General features: G+C 46.3%; 2 protein-coding genes across 3 annotated transcripts in view; one reads left to right on the forward strand and one right to left on the reverse strand.

The window, feature by feature from the left end:
- Window positions 1–273: 273 nt before the first annotated feature.
- DDX39A (DExD-box helicase 39A) lies at window positions 274–12868 on the forward strand. The gene is made up of 11 exons (XM_081900870.1): window positions 274–427; window positions 3889–4099; window positions 4740–4867; window positions 5280–5372; window positions 8088–8271; window positions 8680–8798; window positions 10258–10389; window positions 10480–10589; window positions 10794–10938; window positions 11289–11436; window positions 12578–12868. The coding sequence occupies exons 2-11, from the start codon at window positions 3892–3894 to the stop codon at window positions 12592–12594; spliced, it is 1284 nt and encodes a 427-aa protein (XP_081756996.1). The 5' UTR covers window positions 274–427; window positions 3889–3891; the 3' UTR covers window positions 12595–12868.
- Window positions 12869–13410: 542 nt separating this feature from the next.
- The window catches only part of ADGRE5 (adhesion G protein-coupled receptor E5), a 47368-nt gene continuing 38846 nt past the window's right edge, over window positions 13411–21932 (reverse strand). For both annotated transcript variants that reach the window (XM_081900869.1, XM_081900868.1), the window contains 7 exons: window positions 20165–20356; window positions 19125–19345; window positions 18054–18120; window positions 17375–17466; window positions 16888–17056; window positions 16475–16582; window positions 13411–15728 (listed from right to left, as the gene is read on the reverse strand). In XM_081900869.1, coding sequence (XP_081756995.1) covers window positions 15696–15728; window positions 16475–16582; window positions 16888–17056; window positions 17375–17466; window positions 18054–18120; window positions 19125–19345; window positions 20165–20356 — 882 coding nt within the window. In that variant the 3' untranslated portion in view covers window positions 13411–15695. The remainder of the gene's footprint in view (window positions 15729–16474; window positions 16583–16887; window positions 17057–17374; window positions 17467–18053; window positions 18121–19124; window positions 19346–20164; window positions 20357–21932) is intronic.

A 21932-nucleotide genomic window follows, 5' to 3' on the forward strand; every position in this document is an offset into this window, starting at 1 on the left:
AGGGGGACAGACCTTGATCTATAATAAAATGTATGCGGAGAAAAAGGGCGCCTAAAAAATAAACCTACACAGTAAAGGGCTTGCGACGACTCCCGCCAGCATCCAAAATGGCGGAGTCTCCTCCTACAATTTCACCATAGATTTCTGGAAGCTTTGCTCAGCCCCCTTCTCCCATCTGTATTCTCTTTCTCAATCGCCGGGTCTCAATCCAGCCAATGGCGCAGCGCTGACGTCTTTTGATTGGCGGGCGCGAAGACGAGTCGAAGCTTCCTTTCGCCGGTTTCGTATAGAGGCGGGTCCGCGCTCGGCGGCGGCGGCGGCCAATAGGAATCGAAGGTGCTTCCTGTACTGGGCCGTCCTATCCGAGTTGGAGCGCGGTGTGCACAAGGCGAAGCGGGAAGCAACTCGGCAACTCGGACCTGAGCAGGTGAGGGGGCTCTGCGTGGGGCGGCGGCGGCGAGGAGCGGGCGAGGGAGGCTTCCCATGGCGGCGCAAGCCTCCCGCCCTGGCGCCTGGTCCCTCAGACCTTCTCGTGGCAGCGGCGGCGGCGGCGGCGGCGGCGGGTGGGGTGGGCGGGCGCCGGTCGGTCGTGGAGAGGAGGCGCCTCTGCTTGGGTCGCCTCTTGGTTGCTTCCTCGCCGGCCCATTCAGACGACCGTTTTGGCCACGCGCGAAATTGCTCTTCACATACGTCGCTTTGCGGGGTGCTCGGGAGGGCAGGACCTGCATGGAGGCGCCTCGGAAGTCCGGGACGGCTCGGCTGCTTGCGGAACTTGAAGGCGCCGTCGCGGCGCCTCCCCTCCGCCCGCGCCAGCCTCGTGGCTGCAGCGCTCGGGCCTACCTGGGCTGTGCTTCCGAGGCTCCCTTGGGGGTCCTGTGCCTGAAAAGGAGGCGCTCTCTTTCGCCCCGCCGACGTCCCGCCTCTCTCTCTTCTTCCTCCTCCTCTGGCGATCACTCGTTGCCGAGTAAACTGCCGGATTTACGTATAAGCTAAACAAGCTAGATGTTAGGGCCCTACTCTCTTGGGGGCCCCCATAAAATTTAAAGGGGAAAAAACCTGGATGTACGTTTCCAAAATATAAGATAAAAAACAAATAAAATGAAACCTACATACAACAACAGTGTTTTGTGTTGTGTAGGCTCCTATGATGTAAATAATAGGCCCTTCCTGCTAGCCTGCTCCCCAAATATCACTGGTTTGCTCATTTCTATATATAGGGTGCCCACATTCTGCATGTGCAAATGGATTTAGATACCTACTAGGCCCATAAATTACCATATAGCATATATTCAACACAAAAACCAGTGACAATTGTTGACAAAGGACAGTTGGACATATAAAGGGCCCCATTACCTTCAGTAGCTTAGGGCCTCATCAAACCTAAATCTGGCCCTGCGAGTAAGATTGTCTTCCACAAACATGGTCTTAACAGTGAGTCTGTAAGTGACTGTGAAGGCCAATTCTGGATCCACACATCCTTCCACAGTGGGGACCTAGGTTTCTGGGCGGGAGTTGATCATGGTTTGGTTTTGCCAAGCGTGCCTTCCTCTTAGCACATATCTCCCTTCCATCCTGAGTTCATGCTTCTTCACAGTCCATTACACCTTTGGTAAAGGCTGCTTTCCAATTGGAGCGCTCACAAGCCAGTGTTTCACAGTTATCAGTGCTTATACTACATTTAAGATTTGCTTTGAGAGAGTCTTTAAACCTCTTTTGTTGAACACCAGAATTACACTTTCCATTCTTGAGTTGGGAATAGAGTAGTTGCTTTGGAAGATGATAATCAGGCGTCTGAACATGACCAGTCAAACAAAGTTGATGTTGAAGGATCATTGCTTTGACACTGGTGATCTTTGCTTCTTCCAGTACACCGGCATTAGTTTGCCTGTCTTCCCAAGCAATATGTAAAATTTTTCAGAGACACTGTTGATGGAATATTTAGAGGAGTTGGAGATGGCGTTTATAAGTGGTCCATGTTTCACAAGCATACAATGTGGTTGGTAGTACAATAGCTTTGTAAACAAGCATTTTGGTTTCCTTGCAAATGTCCTGGTCCTCAACCACTCTGCACTCTCTTAATTGGGAGAAAGCTGCACTCGCAGAGCTCATTCGATGTTGGATTTTGGCATCAGTTTTGGCCCTTGTGGAAAGGTAGGAGAAGTGATTGACACTTTCTGACTTTTCACCATTGAGTTGGTTTTGTGGCATTGCAGAGGGGTTGTTTTGTGGTTGTTGGTGCAGCACTTTGCTTTTTTGGATGTTGAATGATAGGCCACTGCAAAGATATTTAGGATGGTTTGGAGGTCATCCTCTGAGTGCGCACACACTACCTTGTCATCAGAATACTGAAGCTCTATGATGGAAGTTATGATAACCTTACTCTTTGTTTTCAGCCTACTCAGATTAAAGAGCTTTCCATCTGTTCAATATATGATTTCTACTCTGGTGGAGAGTTCCCTTTTGAGATTGTGTAGGATCATGGCAATGAAAATAATAGAGCTGGGGCAATAAGCCTCTTCGGTACTGCTTAATAACTGACGCTTCTTAATCATTCACAAACATTCCACACCAAAAAGAGAGGCATAGGTTTTTTCATAAACTGTTTGAAGACCTGCCATAATAAAATAGGGTGTATTGCATGGTATAAAAATATTGGAGTAAAGGTTGTAGTCAGTCCTTTGCTCTAAGGCTTTTATAAGGTGCAGTATGTCCTATTCAGACTGGCAAGACTTCAGATCACATTGGTTCTGCTTTGGCTGGAGGGCTTTGTTACTGGACAGTTGGGGCTGCTGTTTGCCAATTTGGTCTATTTCTTTCTACATCACCAGATTTTCACAAGAACTACCTGCAAGTGCTTAGTATAATGTGCTCTAGTTGTTTCTGTGCGGTAGACCCTCTAATAGATGTACGATAAACTTTAGACACAGATTGACAGGCCCCTGTTTGTATATAAACTTTTTTCTAGAAAAAGGTACATTTGTTTATATGCTGTCCTAAGAACATAAGAAAAGCCTTCTGGATTCGGCCAGAGGCCCATCTAGTCCAGCGTTCTGTTTTCACAGTGGCCAATGGGATGCCTGCGGTCAGAATATGAAGTGCAGCTGTGCTCTCTCCACTTGGATTACCAGTAATTGGTATTCGAATGTACTGTTTCTGACAATAACTGTTACACATAATTGTTTAAATCCAATTTAAGGCCCTTTTTGAAAGGCAGGGCAGATTTTCAATTAATAATAATAATAATCTGGCAGCATCAGTTTTTGATAAGGGATTTGAAAAAAGTTTGATAAGGGATTTGAAAAAAGTCTACACCTTATCTAGAAACACTGCACTTTTGCTGGGCCATTTTGCATATCACCTTTAGGCTTTCAGCACCTTTCCCCCTCCGCAGTAGCAGGGGACCTATTAGGATGGTTGCCCCTCAGAGGCTGATGGATCCAGCGGCATATCTGGCCACTCGGGTGCCTGGGGTGGTGCGTGCCCTGCACCTGGGGGGCAAGAAAAGCCACCCATTGGGCGGAGTGAGCTGGGGCAGGGCGCGCTACACGGAGCCTCACTGCCGCCTCCCTCTCAGCTGTTATTCTAAGTTAGGAAATAATACTTGGCTATAAAAAGCAATGTATGATTCAAATGTTAGAAAGCCTTAAAAGCTGTTTGGAGAACTGTGGAAAGATGGCACAATCCGCTTCAACCATTAGCTGGCAGTGCTAGTTGGAACTAATGGGTGTGGATGGAGTGCTTTGAGCTGATGATCCTTCAGTTGATGCAGCTACAGTTGCAATTCCTAACTCATCCAGATTTCACTTTTCCTGTTCTTTGGGTGCTCTTACTCCTGAGCTTAGTGGTCTTTCCTCAAGCCTTTTATTCCTTCTTTTGGTTTTTCTACAGGACATGGCTGAACAGGATGTAGAGAATGAGTTGCTGGACTATGAGGAGGATGAAGAGCCTCAGGCAGTGACTGATGCTGCCCCTGTCCCCAATAAAAAAGATGTGAAGGGCTCCTATGTCTCCATTCACAGTTCTGGCTTCCGAGACTTCCTGCTGAAGCCAGAGCTCCTTCGTGCCATTGTGGACTGCGGCTTTGAGCACCCGTCAGAAGGTAGGAGCTGAGCCAAGGCCCCTGGCCCCCTCGTCAGCCAGCCCAGCCCACCCACCGGGGAGCAACTGCCAGTGGTGCCATGCGGTGCAGGGTGAGAGCTGGGGGCTGCAGGGAGCAGGGTGGGAAGGTTATGCTAGAATGGGATGTCCTTGTTGAGCCTAGCATAGCTCTCTAGAGCCCTACTTTATTGGAAATGGAGTTCACTTTGGATGGAGGGACTTCATAATTGTCGGTTCAGCTGAGCAGAGACTCTACTAGCCATGGGAAATGGGTTTAGACTCTGCATGGAATGGGGTGTGATCTAACATTTAAGAGAAAGGAGGGATTTTAGGGTGTGCTAGTAAGACGCTTCTGTAGGATGACTATTCCACAGCCATGTCTTTCATTTTAACTTGTAATTCAGGCTGATGAACCTGGAAAATCCCAGTGCTTGTGCAGCAGCTGCAATTGGATGTGAAGAGTTTTTCCTCCCCTAGTATGTGTGCAGAAAAGTTAACCTCATGGAAGGGTGTGGTGTTGAATCTCTGGATTTAAAGGGTTGGGAGAAAGGTGGGATCAAGTCCTCTGGGGGTACATTTGCTTTGGCTTCCTGTGTTTTCCTGGGGCTTGTCTAAACTATTACTTATTCTTGCTCTCTCAGTGCAGCATGAGTGCATTCCACAGGCAATCCTGGGCATGGATGTCCTATGCCAAGCCAAGTCAGGCATGGGCAAGACTGCTGTCTTTGTATTGGCTACACTGCAGCAGATTGAGCCACTGGATGGGCAGGTATGTAATGGGGAATAGTAGTGTACTGTGCTTATGGTCCAGCGTAACTCTGTTTTGGAGCTATAGGTTGTATTTACATGTAACACTAAATGATGTTTTATTATCATCTGCATGAACTGCTGTGAGCCGGAGAAAAGCCTTGGTTTCACACAACTTTCCTGTGAAGCCAGGATGAGGCAGTGGTTTTTTTCTTAATTTTTAAGAAAAAAATGGTCTTTGACAATGAAACTAATTTCCAACAAGTCCTCATTGTGGTTGTGAAGAAGGGAGGATCGTGCAAGCCCACGGCTCTGCTCATCCTCATCCTCACTGCATCTCAAGGACGTAGCACTAAACCATTGTATAGTGTTATGTGGTGTTTCAAGTAGCAGTGGGGGGCTATTGTACAAATTTGTCTGTTTCTTTCTGGCAGGTGTCTGTGCTGGTGATGTGTCACACCCGGGAGCTGGCCTTCCAGATCAGCAAAGAATATGAGCGCTTCTCAAAGTATATGTCCACTGTCAAGGTAAGGGAAAATCTTTTGCAGTTAGGTCTGAAATATATACAATACAGAATATAGGCTATTTCTGTATGACAGGAAAAGGTGGAAGACTATCTTTGCTTATGGAAATACAGTGGTGCCCTGCAAGACGAACGCCTCACAAGACGGAAAACCCGCTAGACAAAAGGGTTTTCCATTTTGGAGGCACGTCGCAAAACGAATTTCCCTATGGACTTCCTTCGCAAGACGAAAGCCCATAGGGAAATCTCCGGGACAGCGGGCAAGCGCAGCGCGTCTTCCCCACTGTCCTTGGACCTCCTCCGAAGGCTGGCGGTGGGGCGGAGAGACCTCCTCTCCCCGCCAGGCTTCGGAAGGCTCCTCCGAAGGCTGGCAGTGGGGCAGAGAGACCTTCTCCCCGCACCAGCCTTCGGATGGCTGTCCTGAAGACTTGCGGTGGGAGGAGGGTTTTTCCTTCCCACCGCCAACATTCAGAATGCTGTTCTGAATGTTGGCGGTGGGGAGGAAAAACCCTCCTCCCACCACAAGCCCCGGGAAAAGGAGAAGCGCTGCGCGCCTTCCCCTCTGTTCCCGTACCTGTGCTGAAGGCTTGCGGTGGGGAGAAAAGCCCTTCTCCGCACCGCCAGCCTGGCAAGCGGTCTCCATAGGAACGCATTAATTGATTTTTAATGCGTTCCTATGGGAAACCGTGCTTCGCAAGACGAAAAACTCGCAAGAAGAAAAAACTTGCGGAACGAATTAATTTCGTTTTGCGAGGCACCACTGTAGTATGTGCACTTATTTAGGAAAGAGCCTGTAGAGAGGGTTGAGAGAGAGGAAGTGACCTGATTGTGGGAATGGTTTTAGATGTTTCTGACACATTGTGTGTGAAGGGGGGAAAAATAGATCAGAGGCAATTGTACTTCATCCAGCAGAGCTTTTACTGCTACTGAAGGCAAATGAGCATAATGGTCACAAATCCAATACAATCAGGATTGGCACAGTCCATAAAAAATCCAGTTGCAGCACTTACAATAAAACGTAGAATAACTTATAATAAGTCTAAACCTTAACACCACAGCATACAGAACACCAAACCACATCAGAACAGGGACAGAAAGAGAAAGTAAGAGAGAACCCAGGCTCCTCCTTGCCTCCCTAATATAGTCAGCAAAAGATAACAGAACCAGTTTAAACCAGCTGTACTCAGCTTCTCTGAAGGAATAACCCAAACAAGAACCTTCTGCCTGTTTCTTTCACATAGAAAGAAAACTTTCCAGAACCCTCTTGAATTAAGTAGAGCAGGAACGATCTCTACACATCAGATCAATACTTTCTGTACTAAGAAATGGAAACTGACAGTTTCTGCATCTAAAACTCGAACCTACCTTCAGATAGAACGAAAGCTCATGGGTGGGAAGCTTTGTTGGAACCCGGGCTTTTGCTAATGTTGTCAGTTTAAGACCCAGTTTGGGAAGCACTTTTAGCTCATTGGTAGAGCACACACTTTTCATACGAAAGGCACTGGGCTCATTTCCTGGCTTTTCTAGTTAAGACCATCAAGACCCTCAGAGCTGTTGCCAGCAGTGTAGGCAATACTGAACTAGGTAGGCCAATAGTCTGACTTGGTATAAGGTAGTTTACTATGTCCCTATATTCTGAAAGAGCCTGCCTCTGCTTCCCTGCACCACCTGATTGCTTCATGGGGACCGAAAGCCTTGTTTCTTGGGTTTGGAACAATAGTTGATCTGATGTGTTATATTATGGTGGAGAGTTGGTAGCGCATGAGACTCTTAATCTCAGGGTCACGGGTTCAAACTCCACATTGGGTGAAAGATTCCTGCATTGCAGTGGCTTGCACTAGACAATCCTCATGGTCCTTTCCAGCTGTGATTCTATGATTAGAGGTGAGAAGCAGCATAGATATGCCGCACTCATAGTTAATTGTACTCTTCCTTCCAAGTACTTTATTGCACAAGTTAGGTGTTCCCTCCAGATGTTGGTGGACCAACTCATGTTGCTGTGACCAACTCACAGTACTCACCTGGAGTACAGTGTCCAGTTCTGGGCACCACAGTTCAAGAAGGACACTGACAAACTGGAACGTGTCCAGAGGAGGGCAACCAAAATGGTCAAAGGCCTGGAAACGATGCCTTATGAGGAACGGCTAAGGGAGCTGGGCATGTTTAGCCTGGAGAAGAGGAGATTAAGGGGTGATATGATAGCCATGTTCATATATATAAAAGGATGTCACATAGAGGAGGGAGAAAGGTTGTTTTCTGCTGCTCCAGAGAAGCAGACGGGGAGCAGTGGATCCAAACTACAAGAAAGAAGATTCCACCTAAACATTAGGAAGAACTTCCTGACAGTAAGAGCTGTTCGACAGTGGAATTTGCTGCCAAGGAGTGTGGTGGAGTCTCCTTCTTTGGAGGTCTTTAAACATGAGGCTTGACAACCATATGTCAGGAGTTCTCTGATGGTGTTTCCTGCTTGGCAGGGGGTTGGACTCGATGGCCCTTGTGGTCTCTTCCAACTCTGTGATTCTATGATTCTATGATTATCAGCCCCAGCCAGCATGGCCTAGTGGTCAGGGATAATGGGAGTTGTAGGCCAGCAGCATTTAGAGTGTACCATGTTGACTGTCCCTGACGTAAGTAAATTGGTGGGGAGTTATTGAAGTTCTGAAGGTTAGGTGGTTGGGTTTTTCTATGTGGCTGACAGTAGTTTCTGTTTGTACTGCAGGTGTCAGTCTTTTTTGGGGGGCTTTCCATCAAAAAGGATGAAGAGGTGCTGAAGAAAAACTGCCCACATATTGTGGTGGGGACCCCGGGCCGCATTTTAGCACTGGTGCGCAACAAGACCCTCAACTTGCGCAATGTCAAGCATTTTGTTTTGGATGAGTGTGACAAGATGTTGGAGCAGTTGGGTAAGGGACAAGAGGGGCTGGCATAATAAAGACACAATGTATTGCGTTTTCATGGTCTGGGATTATTCATCCATTTGGGTATGGGAGTTGCCGTCCTTGGGAGAAAGTCTGGTGCTTGAGTTCCAAGTCAAGGAACTGAGGAGCAGCCAGCTAGAGGAAGGGCACTGTTGCTTAAAAAATCTGTCCTGAGGCATGTCAGGAAGTCAGCCATCTCTTTCAAGAACATGGGGAAGCGAGGGACGGTTTCTACAGCCTGAAGTTCTGTTCCTGTTCAGATTATGTGGTAGAGCAGAGACATGTTGGATACCAAGAGTGGGGGAAGGTGGTGGAACTCGGACTGGTATGTCCTTTTCAGAAGCCAGTATTTGGTGAATTACAGCAACCTGATTCTTCCTACTGTTCTTTCAGATATGCGTCGTGATGTGCAGGAGATTTTTCGACTGACACCCCATGAGAAGCAATGCATGATGTTTAGTGCCACTCTGAGCAAGGAGATCCGGCCTGTCTGCAGAAAGTTCATGCAGGATGTAAGCCCTAAAACCTTTGATTTCATCCTCCCCTTAGATTAGCTTCCCAAACTTTGGTTTCCAGCTGCTGTTGGGCTACAAACCCTATTACCCCTAGCTACCAGGACCAGTGATGGGAGTTGTAGTCTAAGACCAGCTGGAGACCCAAGTTTAAGAAACTGTCCTAGATGGTTGCAGTAGTGTAGGAGATCCAGGAAAGGGCCTTCCACATTAGGCTAAAGAGGCCCCTTTGAGGCAGTTTTGCACTACTGCATTGTTTCAAAAGGGACCCCTTATGTTGAAGGAAGGCTTGGTAGTATGAGGCAGTCATGGGTATAGCCAGGATTTTGGGGGGTGGGGGTCGAACCTAAAATTTGTATTAATTTGTTTTGCTTTTGGGGGGCAGCTATGCCCATGGAGGCATTGGCTTGTTTGCAGCTCATTATATCATATTCTTAGATGACGGTAGGTGGAGGAAAGTTAGTAATCATAGCCCTATTCAACTTTGTTGTGTTCCCTATGCTTTCTTAGCGTGGCTGTTAGAAAACCCAAACACACATTGTTTTCTGTTTCATCTCTCAATAGGACCACAGTGGCATTTTCCTCCCTTTTTGTAAGTCCTGGTAGAATACATATCAATAGCATTGTAAATGCAGACACTGCTTAATGAGGCTGATACTTTCTGGCATATAAAGTTTAAAAAATGAAGTTCCCTTAGAGCTGAATTGTCTTGCTCTAGATGGTTAGGAAAATCCATGGAACAGACTTAGGATGCATATGGAAAGAGGAGGGAGGGGATAGTCTCATTGCAGAAGCGAATGTCACTCCATGCACCCTTTGATCCCCCCCATGGCATGGCAGCCAGAGAAGACAGAAAGCTAGGCACATTCAGGTATATAGCTCAGGGTGGAAAGTGACCATCAGTCTCTCATTACCACTGTTAAATTCCGTCTGAAGCTGTGCAGATGCCAACAGCTGCTGAGAGCTATCATTACATGCTTTTGGTTGTAAAGGAGAACTGCATTGGGGCATCTCATCTAGTTGACCTACTAGTTTTGAATGTTTCTTTGTCTTCATTGTTTCCCCAGTAGATTAGAGAATGTTTACCTTGGGACCTTGATGAAATGCATGATAAATGCCTACCAAGTCAGCTTTCTCTCCTTCCAGGCACTTAAACCAATTTTGTAGATAATTAACAGTAGTGGGAATTCTCCCTTCAGTGCTTGGCAGAAGAGGGAGCTTTTGAGCATGTAGAGAATTCATCTGCAGTTCTGCAGATGAAATAGTTCTATTTCTGCTCTCAGCATCCAACATTCCCTGTAGTGATCAAAGTAATGCCTATCGCTGTGGGAATTTGATATTTTCTACATCTATCAATTAAACATGAAAAGTGGTGTTTAAAAACTTGTCTAGATATGTTTGGAGGATTTTGCTGTCTTTGCCGGTAAAAGGTCACATTGGCTTTCTTCTCCGTTCGCAGCCCATGGAGGTCTTTGTGGATGATGAGACCAAGCTGACTCTGCATGGCCTGCAGCAATACTACGTGAAGTTGAAGGACACTGAGAAAAACCGCAAGCTCTTTGACCTTTTGGATGTGCTGGAGTTCAACCAGGTCTGTGTTAGCGAGGGTTGACAAGCAGGGCTCCTGGGAGTCCCTGGAGCTTCCATGTTAAAGCCCCTTCCCTCTTCCCACCCCTTGCAGGTTGTGATATTTGTGAAGTCGGTGCAGCGCTGCATGGCATTAGCTCAGCTCTTGGTTGAGCAGAACTTCCCAGCCATTGCTATTCACAGAGGCATGTCTCAGGAGGAGAGGTGAGTACAGCGAGATGGCTATGTCAGGAGAGGGCAGCAGCAAATATAGTGCAGAACATGAATTCTGAGTTCACTTTTTTATCATGGAATGTGGCTTGTTGACATCAGTTGTGTGTGTTAAGGGGAAGAGGGGATCTAGAAAGTTAATGCACTACAGATAATGGGCTCAGGGGAGGTCAGCCACGTCTCTCTTGTTCTTTGCAGACTGTCTAGGTACCAGCAGTTCAAGGACTTCCAACGTCGGATTCTGGTAGCCACTAATCTGTTTGGCCGTGGGATGGACATAGAGCGGGTCAACATAGTCTTCAACTATGACATGCCTGAGGACTCAGATACCTACCTGCACAGAGTGAGTCTGGTTATAGGTTGGGGAATGAACTGCACAGTCAGACTTGTTTCTCTGGAAGGTATTTGTTCTAATACCTTGCCATTCATACTTCTGGAAGGGAGCTGCTAACCGTTGCAGGTCCTGGCTAGTTCCTAGTCAAATCCCTTCTGATAATTTAACTTTGGTAGTTTAGTTGCAAATGTTTCTGCAATCAGGCTACATAGTTTCCAGGGTGGAGGAAAAGAGCACCAGCCTGCATTCTGAGCTTGTCACAGGGTGCAGGGCAGAGATAGTACCTCTGGGGTGATGAATTCAGAGATTACAAGGATGTTTTTCCTGTGTGTCCTTGAAATAAACCTCTCTTTTTGCAGGTGGCCCGAGCTGGGCGCTTTGGCACAAAAGGCTTGGCTATTACTTTTGTGTCAGATGAAGGTGATGCCAAAATCCTCAATGAAGTGCAGGATCGTTTTGAGGTCAACGTTGCTGAGCTCCCTGAAGAGATAGACATCTCCACATATAGTATGTACTAGAAATTAACTTGGACAGGCTTTTCTTCCTGATGGCATGTTCTTTGTCAACCCTGCCCAAGTGTGTGGGTGTGTGGGGGGGGGGGATCAGAGTAGCCATTGTACACTATTTCTGGGAACCTGAAGGAAGACAAAGTGGTCCATTGAGTGGATCCTCGTCTGTACAGATAGTATATGTTGCTGGGTCTTAAAGTGCAATGGAATTTCACTTCTCTGCCCCCACCACCCACAAATTGGCTCCAGAGGGTTGTGGGAAAGTCCAGAGCATATCAGGCTATCAGGAGTGTGGGGAAGAGAGACGTTCTATTGCACTTGTGGAAGTTGCTCCCATTTTTGTGCCCTGTTTGTGTTGTAGGGCATGGATTTGGGGACACTTCTAGACTGACTCTGGCTTGCTGCTTAGTTTCATCTGATCAGTTGTTACCTTCAAAGTGGGAGGCTTCTAATAAGCACTAGATTTCTGTGTCTTTCCTCCCCCAAATGTTTGAAAGGGAACAGAGAGGTGGGGGCAAGACCTTTGAAGTTGTGGTTCAGTTGCCCCCCAATTGATTCTCTATCTTTCCTCCTCGCCCCATGAGTCGGTGGCACATGATAGGGAAAAAACCCTGCTCTGGCAGATGTGTTGCAGCTGTTGGGACACAGGTAACTGTTACGGTGCCAATGAGAGGCTGCTGGGGTGAGGAGGTGGAATGTGAAGTACATGGTACATGTTGCAGCAGTGGTTCTTGGAAGCAGGGCACTATGCTGGGAGCAGTGCCTGCGGAAGTGTTTGGGATGACAACTCTGAATTACCATTAGGCTACCTGAATAACTTTAACCCTAGTACAGGATTGAGGAGCATGTGGGCCGGATGCAGTTGTGGGACATCCCCATTTGCCCCACAAGATCCTCTCATTGTTCCTTGCAAGTTTATGGATTGAAAAAAGCTGCCTTTGGGAGCCAGCAGGCTTTTTCAAGCCCCATTGAAATGCAGGGGACTGGGGAGGGACATGTTTGGTTGTGGTGGAGTTACCCACTCCACCTTTGTAGAACTGGGTATAGCAAAATGTCTCTCCACAGCAGGGATAGCTTCTAAGTTTTTTGCCTTGGCTTTGCTAGGAAGGAGTATTGACTGACTGTTTTGTCTCCTGCAGTTGAGCAGAGTCGGTAGCTGTTTGTGGAGCCTTCCCACCTGGTCCAGAATGGAACCTGATGGAACACAATACCTCTATCTTCTGGTGAAGTGAGATGAATGTTATTTTTTTTTTAAACACACTGTTAAACGTACAGAGGTGTTTGATGTTAAATGAATGTCCTTCAAATTGCCCAGGTGGTATTTTGCCTCTGCTGTAGCCTGGGGGCTTTTTTTTAATTAGACTTTTATATTTTTTGAATAGTAAACCCCTGTGGCTAAGTTTCGTAATAAATGAATTTTTCAAATGTCATTTTCTGGCTGTTCTTGAGGCAAAGTGAGCCAGGTTGTGGGTATTTACATTCTTGGTGCCTTCCATCCTTGCTATGTCTCCCACTTTATGTGTATCAGGATTTTGCATTTTCTTAAACTTGCCATAGATACTCTTCTGCTGCCTGCCTCCTATGTCCTACATCTTCCTTTTACCAAGACCTACCACTTTTCACCTTTGTCCTGGCTTTGAGCAGTGTGCTTGTTTGACATGTCTCCATTGCAAACAGTTTCACAGAACAGAAAGGTAAAACAGATCTTCCTTTTGGAGAAAACAAGACAGGCACTATTGATATGTATGTCCTTGCTCTACATACCCTTGTATGAGATATTTGTTCTTTTATATAATCAGATAGTGTCAGCTGTCCTGGCTTTTTATTTCCTCTTGCTTTCCTATGAAGTGTAGGATGTTTGAACTGGTGTGTTAAAGTAGTTACCCATTTCCTTCGCATTGCATATTACTCTTCTCCCTCCCCCCCCCCCGCCCCAAAAGTTACTTGCTTAGAAAGATGGTATAACTCAGAATTCCAAAATATATTTTAATTAAATGTACATGTTAGGAAAAAATAGTGGTTGAGAGACAATTGCTTCAAATAATGGGGTGGGTAGTTAGAGGAGCATAAGCTTATTTGTGCAAAGATGCTTGGATAAACTGCATGTAAGTTTACCTAAGGACATCCTTAGAGTGAATATATTTCATAGTAGAGTAAGTTCTGAAACAGTTACACAGCATTAGAAACGTCGCTACATTTTGAATCCATTGCACTGATTTGAATACTGCAAAACCTGGTGTTCAGGTGCATGCAAAGCTTGCTGTGCAACACCTTTTCTTTCTCAACTAGGATTTTAAACTAAATAAAATAAAGATTTGTTAACGCTAATGTGTGTTGCCTATCCACACACGTTAGGAGTAGAGAGCATCTGGAATTGCAGTATACATAGCCAATCTCTTTGGCAAGAACAGTAGGAATCTGGCAAAATTGGAAACAGTCCTAAATAAATTAGTCTAAACAGGAAGCTCTGTAAAGCTCCAGTGTTTGATGTGAACTGCCAATATGGGTCTCCATTAACTTCAGTAACGGCTTCCAGAAAACTGTCTGCTTTCTCTCCTTCCTGCTGCTTTATATGTGCTGCTATCATTTAGTCTTTGTACAAGAGCCTCTCTGCTACTTGACTGGTGGGTTTTCTGATTGAGATTATTGCTGTGCCCTTGTTTTTTGCTGCCGTTGCGCAGATATCCTGGGGGATAGCAGTGCAGGGGGGGGGGGGGAAACAAAGCATGGAAATGTGCATCTCCTTGTTAAGCTGAGGAATATGGAACTAGAAGGAAATAGCATATGAGGACCTTTATAGCAGTGGGGTTCCTGTCATGATTCTACTTGTACATGCTTCAGTTTTCTGTTGTTGATGATGGCAACCTGAAGAGTCATTTGATGTTTTCCAACTCTAGTATGGATTCCAGTGTACCAAACACAAAAGTGAGGTGTTGAGTTAAGAGCACATGTGCTTCCCTGAAAGTGGTGACGACGAAAGCAATGAGCTCATGTGCCTGAATCATCAACTGATGAAGAAGCATTATTGCATTTTTGTAACCAATAGATGTGGATACTTACTTCTGTTGAATTCTGGGAACAGTAGACTATGGGCAACCCAAACACAACTTTGACTATTGCTCCTTGCCTAGATTGACTCTGCATCTGAATCCTGTAGAAAATGTGTCTAAGCTATAGCTGGAGACTGCGTGAACATTTCTATTATTATTATTATAAATAAATAAATTATTGGATGTAGAAAATTAGATGCCTTTGGAGGGGGCAGATTTTAGGCATTGCCCTCACATCCTCCTCGTTCATGTTATGTTGGTGCTCTCTTTATGGGGGAATCTTCAGCCATGTGAGCTGTCACCTGCCGCCTGAAGAAGTATGTGCTGACCTGTATCATCTCAGTGATACTAGGCTTCAGTTTTTGCTATTCCTTGCACAAATGGGTCTAACTTGCCTCTGAATACTCAGTGCTTATTACAGGCATCTGGCTGGGCTAGATGGGCCCCTGGCCTGTTCCAGCAGGCTCTTCTTAAGTCTTCGTAGGTTAAGTGATGGCAAGAGAAGCGAGTACCAGCCTTGTCCCTCCTCGTTGAGGCTCTTCTTTTATCTATGGTTGTTGGACCAGTTTGAGTTGCAGTCATTATTTGAGGCAGCTACTTAGAGTATGTGGAAAAAGATGAGCTACTGATAGGAAGGACTGCTATCAAACTAACCAGCAACAAGAGTCCTGGAAAATACCACAGTGATCAGGGCTGTCTGGATCATTCCATAGAGAACAAGGAGTGGAAGGAAAGGATTATTTGCCCCACCGTAATGTTTCAATGAGTTTTTTGGACCAAATGTGAAAGTTCACCCGATTTGTGATGAACACCTACAGCTGGTGAATGATGACTGAACAGCAAGGTGCACAGCCTGTGTACTTTCTAGAACTAGAGTTAGCCAATGTCTGTTGCAAGGACCTCTTTAAAAGTGTCACGTGTGCAAAGTACCGTTTTAACTTGCTCCATCTCTTCTTGAGAGAGGTGAGTCTTGGTGTAGAGGAAGGAGGAGTCCAATCAGAAAAGGCTGTGCCAACATCAGCTTAATAGCATTGGTCCAGTTATTGAGTTTGCTCAGTGGGTCCCTATATAGCCTTCTGGCAGTTCAATTGTCCTTGCTGCATCTTAAGTGGGTGACTCTTCCAGAAGAAAGATTACTGGAACAACAAAATGTATTTCTCATGTTCCAAACTGCACTCTTGAAACTTGCTTCTGCAAAGTTTGGTTGCTAAATTCCAGATTCTTTCAAAGTACTGGGTGCCTGTAAGAGAGAAAGGATGCAATGGTAGGAGTCTTAATAGCACTTTATCACTGTCAGCATCGTGTGCATAGCCCATGTATCTTCCCATCTTCTGTTTCATTAATCGTTTATAACAGAGCTTGCCAAACTTTTCATGTTGGTGACACACTTTTTACACACGCATCATTTTTACACAGCAATTCAGTTTTACTAGAAAAACAAAGTTAAACAAACCCCTTTGCAGCCCCGGGAGAAGCATGGGGAGCGTTTGCATGACACACCTAGATACTGCAACCAACACACTAGTGTGTTGCAACATACAGTTTGGAAAGCGCTGCTTTATAACATGCAACCAACTGTTTCTGCTTGTTTGCTCATAAATCCTTCCTTGCAGTGGAACAGACTCCCATGAAAGGTGGTGGACTCTCCTTCCTGGGAGGTTTTTAAGCTGTCATTTATGATTTCTGCATTGCAGGGAGTTGGAATAGAGTCCTTCCAACTCTTCACTTCTATGATTATAAGGGAATTGGTTGTCTCCCCCTAAGTGGAGCTTAGCTGTAAAGTCCAAAAGAAAGCTATTGCTGTTTCAGGAAAGCTGCAGTATTAATGAAGAACAGTGGAGAAAATGGGGGGTAGTTTTTAGAAGAATTGCAAGCGCCAGGCTGAGAGCCATGTTGTTGTTGCAGGGCAACTGCAAGCTTGACGGGAAGAGTGATGATCTGTGGAGAGGGGGGGGTTATGCCACAGCACCTGCTGTGTTCGCTTACCTGTAACGTGTTGGAACCCACTGTGGAGCTGAAGTTGGAATACTTGTCACTGCTGTGGGGCTTACCATGTTTGTCCTTGCAGAACCAGCGGTAGTAATCATCACGCACCTAGACACAAAAGTAAAATTGCAGCTGACAGGCTCCTGTTGTTAATTGTCTTCATGGTGTTCAATGTTTGTACGGTACCCCTTCTACAGCCAGACAAACATAAGCAATTTGCCTTTTGGGTTTCATGTCCCAGCCCCAACCTGCCCAAACCACCCTTTGTCAAACTTGCAGTGCCAGTCCTATGTGCATTTTTCCATAAGTAAGTCCTACTGTGTTTAATGGGGCTTACTCTTGGGTAACTGTGTATAGCACTGCAGTACTGGAGATTGTTTCCCACCCATTTGCCTTTCTCCTAGTGCAGGTACCTGTTTCTTGAGCAGACAATGCAGGAGGAAGATAAAAAGTCCTTGCAGGCTGTTGAGGATAGTGAAGATATAAGACATGACGAGGGTTTGATTGCTGAATTGAAACAGGCCAAAGACCCAGGTGGTACCCAGAATACAGAGCTGGGCAATGGCTGTGATTGTGAGTACCCTGCAGGGATGAGAAGAAAGGGAACACAATTTATGAGCTGACTTGTGGAGGACACAGTCAGGATTAGCCTCTGCAGAGGAGCTAGAGAGGGCCTGGAACTTGAGACAGTCCTAGAATAACAGCGTGTGTTTCACTTGTTCACAGCCAAGGTAGAATTAGTGTAGTTTTGAAAAATATATCACATCCCTTTCCACCAATCAGCTCAGTAAACTGTTAAGCATAATCTTACTGCTACATGGAAGGGCTGTTACTGTCATTTGCTAGTTGCTAGTTACTGCCTGACGTCTTAGACTCCAGGGGGACTCTGTGGCTGCTTACCTCTGCTTTTTTAGTTTACTCATATCCGGATTGATATCGGCAAACTTCTGAGAGAGCTTCCAGACAGTAACCACAAAGACAATGGCATTCAGCTGTGCGGAAAAGATGGGAGATGGAAGTTAGCAAGACGCAGAGATAAGAGCTGGTCTTTGGGCTGCATCTGCTGCACACACAAGTTTTTTCTACCTTCCAAAAGTACATGCAGAAGGGAGGGGGATCAGTTTTCCCACACACAATGTACACAATTTCCCCCTACAAATCTGTGTAAGCCAAAACTCATGGATCGAATAGTTGGGCTGTCTGGATGATTGAAATGGGGTTTAGCTACTTTGGTGAGTACTATCTGTCATGAAACACAGCTTGGCCAGAAAAAAATGTTCCCTGGTATACATAAAATCATCTCTCTCTCCCCACCCCCAATCTCTGTAAGCCATGCCTTTGGTAAGTGGATGGAGCTGAGAATCAAGGCAGTTCTGGTTGTCTGTGTGGGGAAAATGAACTGCAGACAGCTGAGAATTGCATCCAAAGCAGAATAAAAAAACCAACCACCACTCACTGATGCCTTTGTAAGGGTTGGATTGGATTGGATAGAAGTGTGCTAATACATGCAAGGAAAGGGTAAAGATTGTCATCAAGGAAAGAAGAATAAATGGCTATTCCTGGGATGCATTAAGCTTACCATGATAATGAGGGCAACAGGGGCCAGGAAGCTCCAAAGGAACCCTTTATCCATTTTAAGCCAGCAGCTGTGGGGGAAAGGCAGAGGGTGAATCGTTTGGGATCGAACTGTCTTACCTTCTGCGTATTATGAATCTGTTTCCCCTGTCCCCTTAGAAAAGCACTTTCCTTCACATGTGATCTCACTGCTAATCTAATCATTTATTTATTTCAGTTATTTGTATACTACCCTTCACAATTATCTATCCCGTGGCAATTTACAATGTATTTTAAAACACAGCTGTAGGAAATATAACTTCCCAGTACTTTTAAAAATACAAGCAATTAAAATGCATGAAATGATCGAAATATGGTTGCTGCCCCGTATTTCTGGAGTGCTACAGATGAGAAGCTCCTCTGCTTTGTTGCCACCTATTGCTAGTGTACACTGAGAACGTCCTTCATGGAATTTTTAACACAGTTTGATGTGGGAGAAGGTTGTCCTTAAGGTTTACAGGTCCCAAACTATGAAGGGCTTTAAATGTCAAAACCAGCATCTTGAGTTGAGCTTGGAAGTAAACCAATAAGCAAGTACATACATTTCTCAAATCTGGCAAGGTGTGATCTCATACCTTGTCCCTAATCAAAATGTTGGCTGCTACATTTTGAGCTACTTATCTTTTCCCGACCATTTTCAAGGGCGGCCCCATTGAGTACTTTAAATGAAATTGTACCAGGCTCTGGAATACCTAGTGCAAAAACACTCCCTGCCCTGCAGGGGTTGCTGTTGGCAAAGTAGTATATGCTGCTAGAAATGCCTTCCATGCAATCTGTGCCTCAAGCTGGATCAAGGAGTACTCCAAAGCTGAGAACCTGATATTTCAGATGCACATACAGAGGCTTGGTGCTCCAGAACAGCAGCTGTGCTTTGCTTGTCCATGCTGAGCCCTCTTACCTCAGTATAAAATCAAACATTTTTATTACACACTACTAACATGCTACCCAGCTGTCCCCACTGGATCTGGTATCCTGAGTTCTACTGGACAATTACTCTCTAGTTCACATGGGTGCACACCAAAACCCCAGGACTTACTTTCTTAGGTTGCCATAGCCCTCGCTATTGACAGCAGCTGAGATGCCCACCACGATGGCTGGGATTCCATATCCTACAAGGAAGATGTGCCAGTGCCTCAGGCTGTGAGTATTGAAGACCTTGACGACCATCAGGTAGAGCTCCATGCCTTCCAGCAGCATCCAGCAGAAGACCGAGAGGAAGAAGAAATGCAGCAGCCCAGCCACTACAGCACAAGTTGTCTGGGGAGGGGAGACAGAGCCAGGGGGAGGTTGTGAAAGGGGCTACTTGTTGGGGGGAGAATACATAAGGTCCCCAAATCCAAAGGGAGGAAAATCCAGCTGCCTACTTGTTTGGGGAAGAACTTGAATTGGTACTTTGCAAACTGAAATGGTCTGTACTGGAGATCTGCTGCCACACCACGGTATCAAGCAATCCTTCCCTTGCCTCTTAAGTGATATGGCAGCTGCAGTTTGACATTGTGACACAAACTGCCTTTCTGGCAAATGCCCCTGCCGTTTTGATAGAGGTTTCACAATGCAGCTCGTTTCTATCATCAGCTTTGGACATGATGACGATGCAAGGGGAACAGGTTGAGCCAAGTGCCTTGCACTTTTGTCCCACGTCTTCACCTACTGCAAAAACATTCTTTGCTTCTCCTTCAACATGGTGTCCATATCCCATAAAGCTGTCCCACATCGGGAGACCCCCACACACAGAGGGAGATGCAAAAATGGAAATATGACAAAACAGGAATTGCAAGGTGCTTCCTGTTCCCACCGCATCATTGCCATATCCTGCAGCCTGCTGTGGCCATCAGTTCCTTAGTCTCCTTAGCTTCCTGCTCCCAAGCACAGGGTCTTTGTAATGCTGTCAGCAAGGGCTGTAGTCAAGGGATGCTCACTAGCCTGAGTAAGAAGCCAGGAGCTCCCCCTGTCAACAGAGGTGCTATCAGAGGGCCCTGGGCTACCCATTCACCCCCACCCCCATTGTTTCCCTTGGAATAGCTCTGGTCAAATAGCTCCCTGTGTGCATGCTAGCAGGCCATCCTGGCCAGTTACCTGGTTGCCAGTGTTCCCAGCACCCATGAGGAATATGACGTAGCCAACGAAGAGGGCCAGGCAAAGGTGGAGGTGGATGGTGGTGCGGATACCTCGGATGGCACGGCAGAACAAGAAGGTGAGGATGGACAGGAACAGGCAGATCAGAGACACAACCAGCCCAATCTTGGTGATGATATCCAGGCCCCAGTCCTGCCACAATGACAAAAGATTGAGCCCGTGCAATACAAGCCAAGTCTTAGGGGAAATTTGGCATAACCAGCTGATTACCCAGAAAGGACCTCCCCACCAAAGACACTGCTAATAACAAGCTGAAGTGCACTCTCAGTTCCTAGTATCTAGGAGGCAATGTTTTGAAGCCACTGGAAACTTTCATGGGAAGAAGGGTCAGAAGTCCTGTTATCTACTCTCCTTGCTCTTTGGACAGCCTGCTTTGGCTCCTACATCATCTCCACAAAACACCAGGGACCATAACTCCTAGTCTTGGTTCTGATCTAGCCTCAAGCAGTTGTGAGTCCTTGGGCTCCAGAGTACCTGCAGCCTCTCTCTTTCCCCTCTAGTCACTGCATACACTCCCTCCTTAGCTTCATGCTCAGCCAAGTGAGCTGAGCCAAAGCCAGGAGCACGAGTGTCTCCTCTGGGTCATCCCCCAGTCCTTACTCTCTGTACCCAGCTAGCATCTCTGCTTCCTCCTGCTGTTGCCATGCTGATCTTGAACTCCCCGGCCTTCACAGTGGAGGATTAGGCCCCACGTAAGTAGCCTAGAGCACAGGTAGGGAGCCTGTGGTGCCTCAAATATCCCCCCCTTGATGACTAGTCGTGCTGCCTGAGGGAGTTCGGCAACATCTGGAGGGCCAGAGGGGTCCCATCTCTGGGCTGGGAAATGGAAGGGCAGCAGCGAGGCAATTGCTCCAAAAGCTGTTGCTTGCTGAGGCAAGTGTCCTCTGCTTCCCACCGTTAAAAAAATGCCACTACCCTCCCCCCCCCCCATTTCTCGTTGTTGGTTTCTGCCTTGTGTGCAGGTTTGAACATGTGCACAACACTAAGAAAGAGAGCAGGCCATGCCTCCAGCCAGCGCTTCACCCCACGGACCCCAGCAGGTGCTTGTGTGAGCCAAGCAGCTGACTCTGTGTCTGCTAAAAAGCCATCTGATGCACATTCATTATGTGTGCTGCTGGTGTGACATCAAGAGAAGAAACTCTCATATCCCTGCAAAGTCAGCTCCTTCAGGGCGACTTCAGATGCAGCCCTCAAACAGCAAGGACAACTCTCTGCTTCCCACACATTTGTGGTGTAACATACAAAAATGAAAGATCTACATCTCCCCTGTGATACGGCTGTGGTCACTCGGTATGTGTGGGATGCACGCAGTCCAGTACAGGAGAAGGTGTGCAAGTTTTCCCTTTAGATTTTTTCCTCTGGGAACACAAATAGTGAATCAATCATGTTCACTTTGGCACTTCTTGTAATGTCTCTGTCACTCCACCTCTCTCAAGCGTATATGAAGTCTCTGAATCACTGCTTGCATCCAACACTGCCATTGCAGGAGCGAAACAGGCTTCTGCTTAGGCAACAGGACTTCCCCTTCCTCTTCTCCCCACTGTAATCCTCGAAACGCTGCTCCAGAGGTTTGGGGGACTCTGGGAAATATTTTGAGTGCATACAGGGGGAGAAAGTGAAGTCCACTCATGCAGTGTTGGATACAACCCACTCTAATGTCTCCTCCTGACTGCAGTACATGGGAAAATGATGTGTCAGTGGCCAGGAA

This window comes from Podarcis melisellensis, assembly GCF_964234715.1.
Source record: "Podarcis melisellensis genome assembly, chromosome: 2".
NCBI lineage: Eukaryota > Metazoa > Chordata > Lepidosauria > Squamata > Lacertidae > Podarcis > Podarcis melisellensis.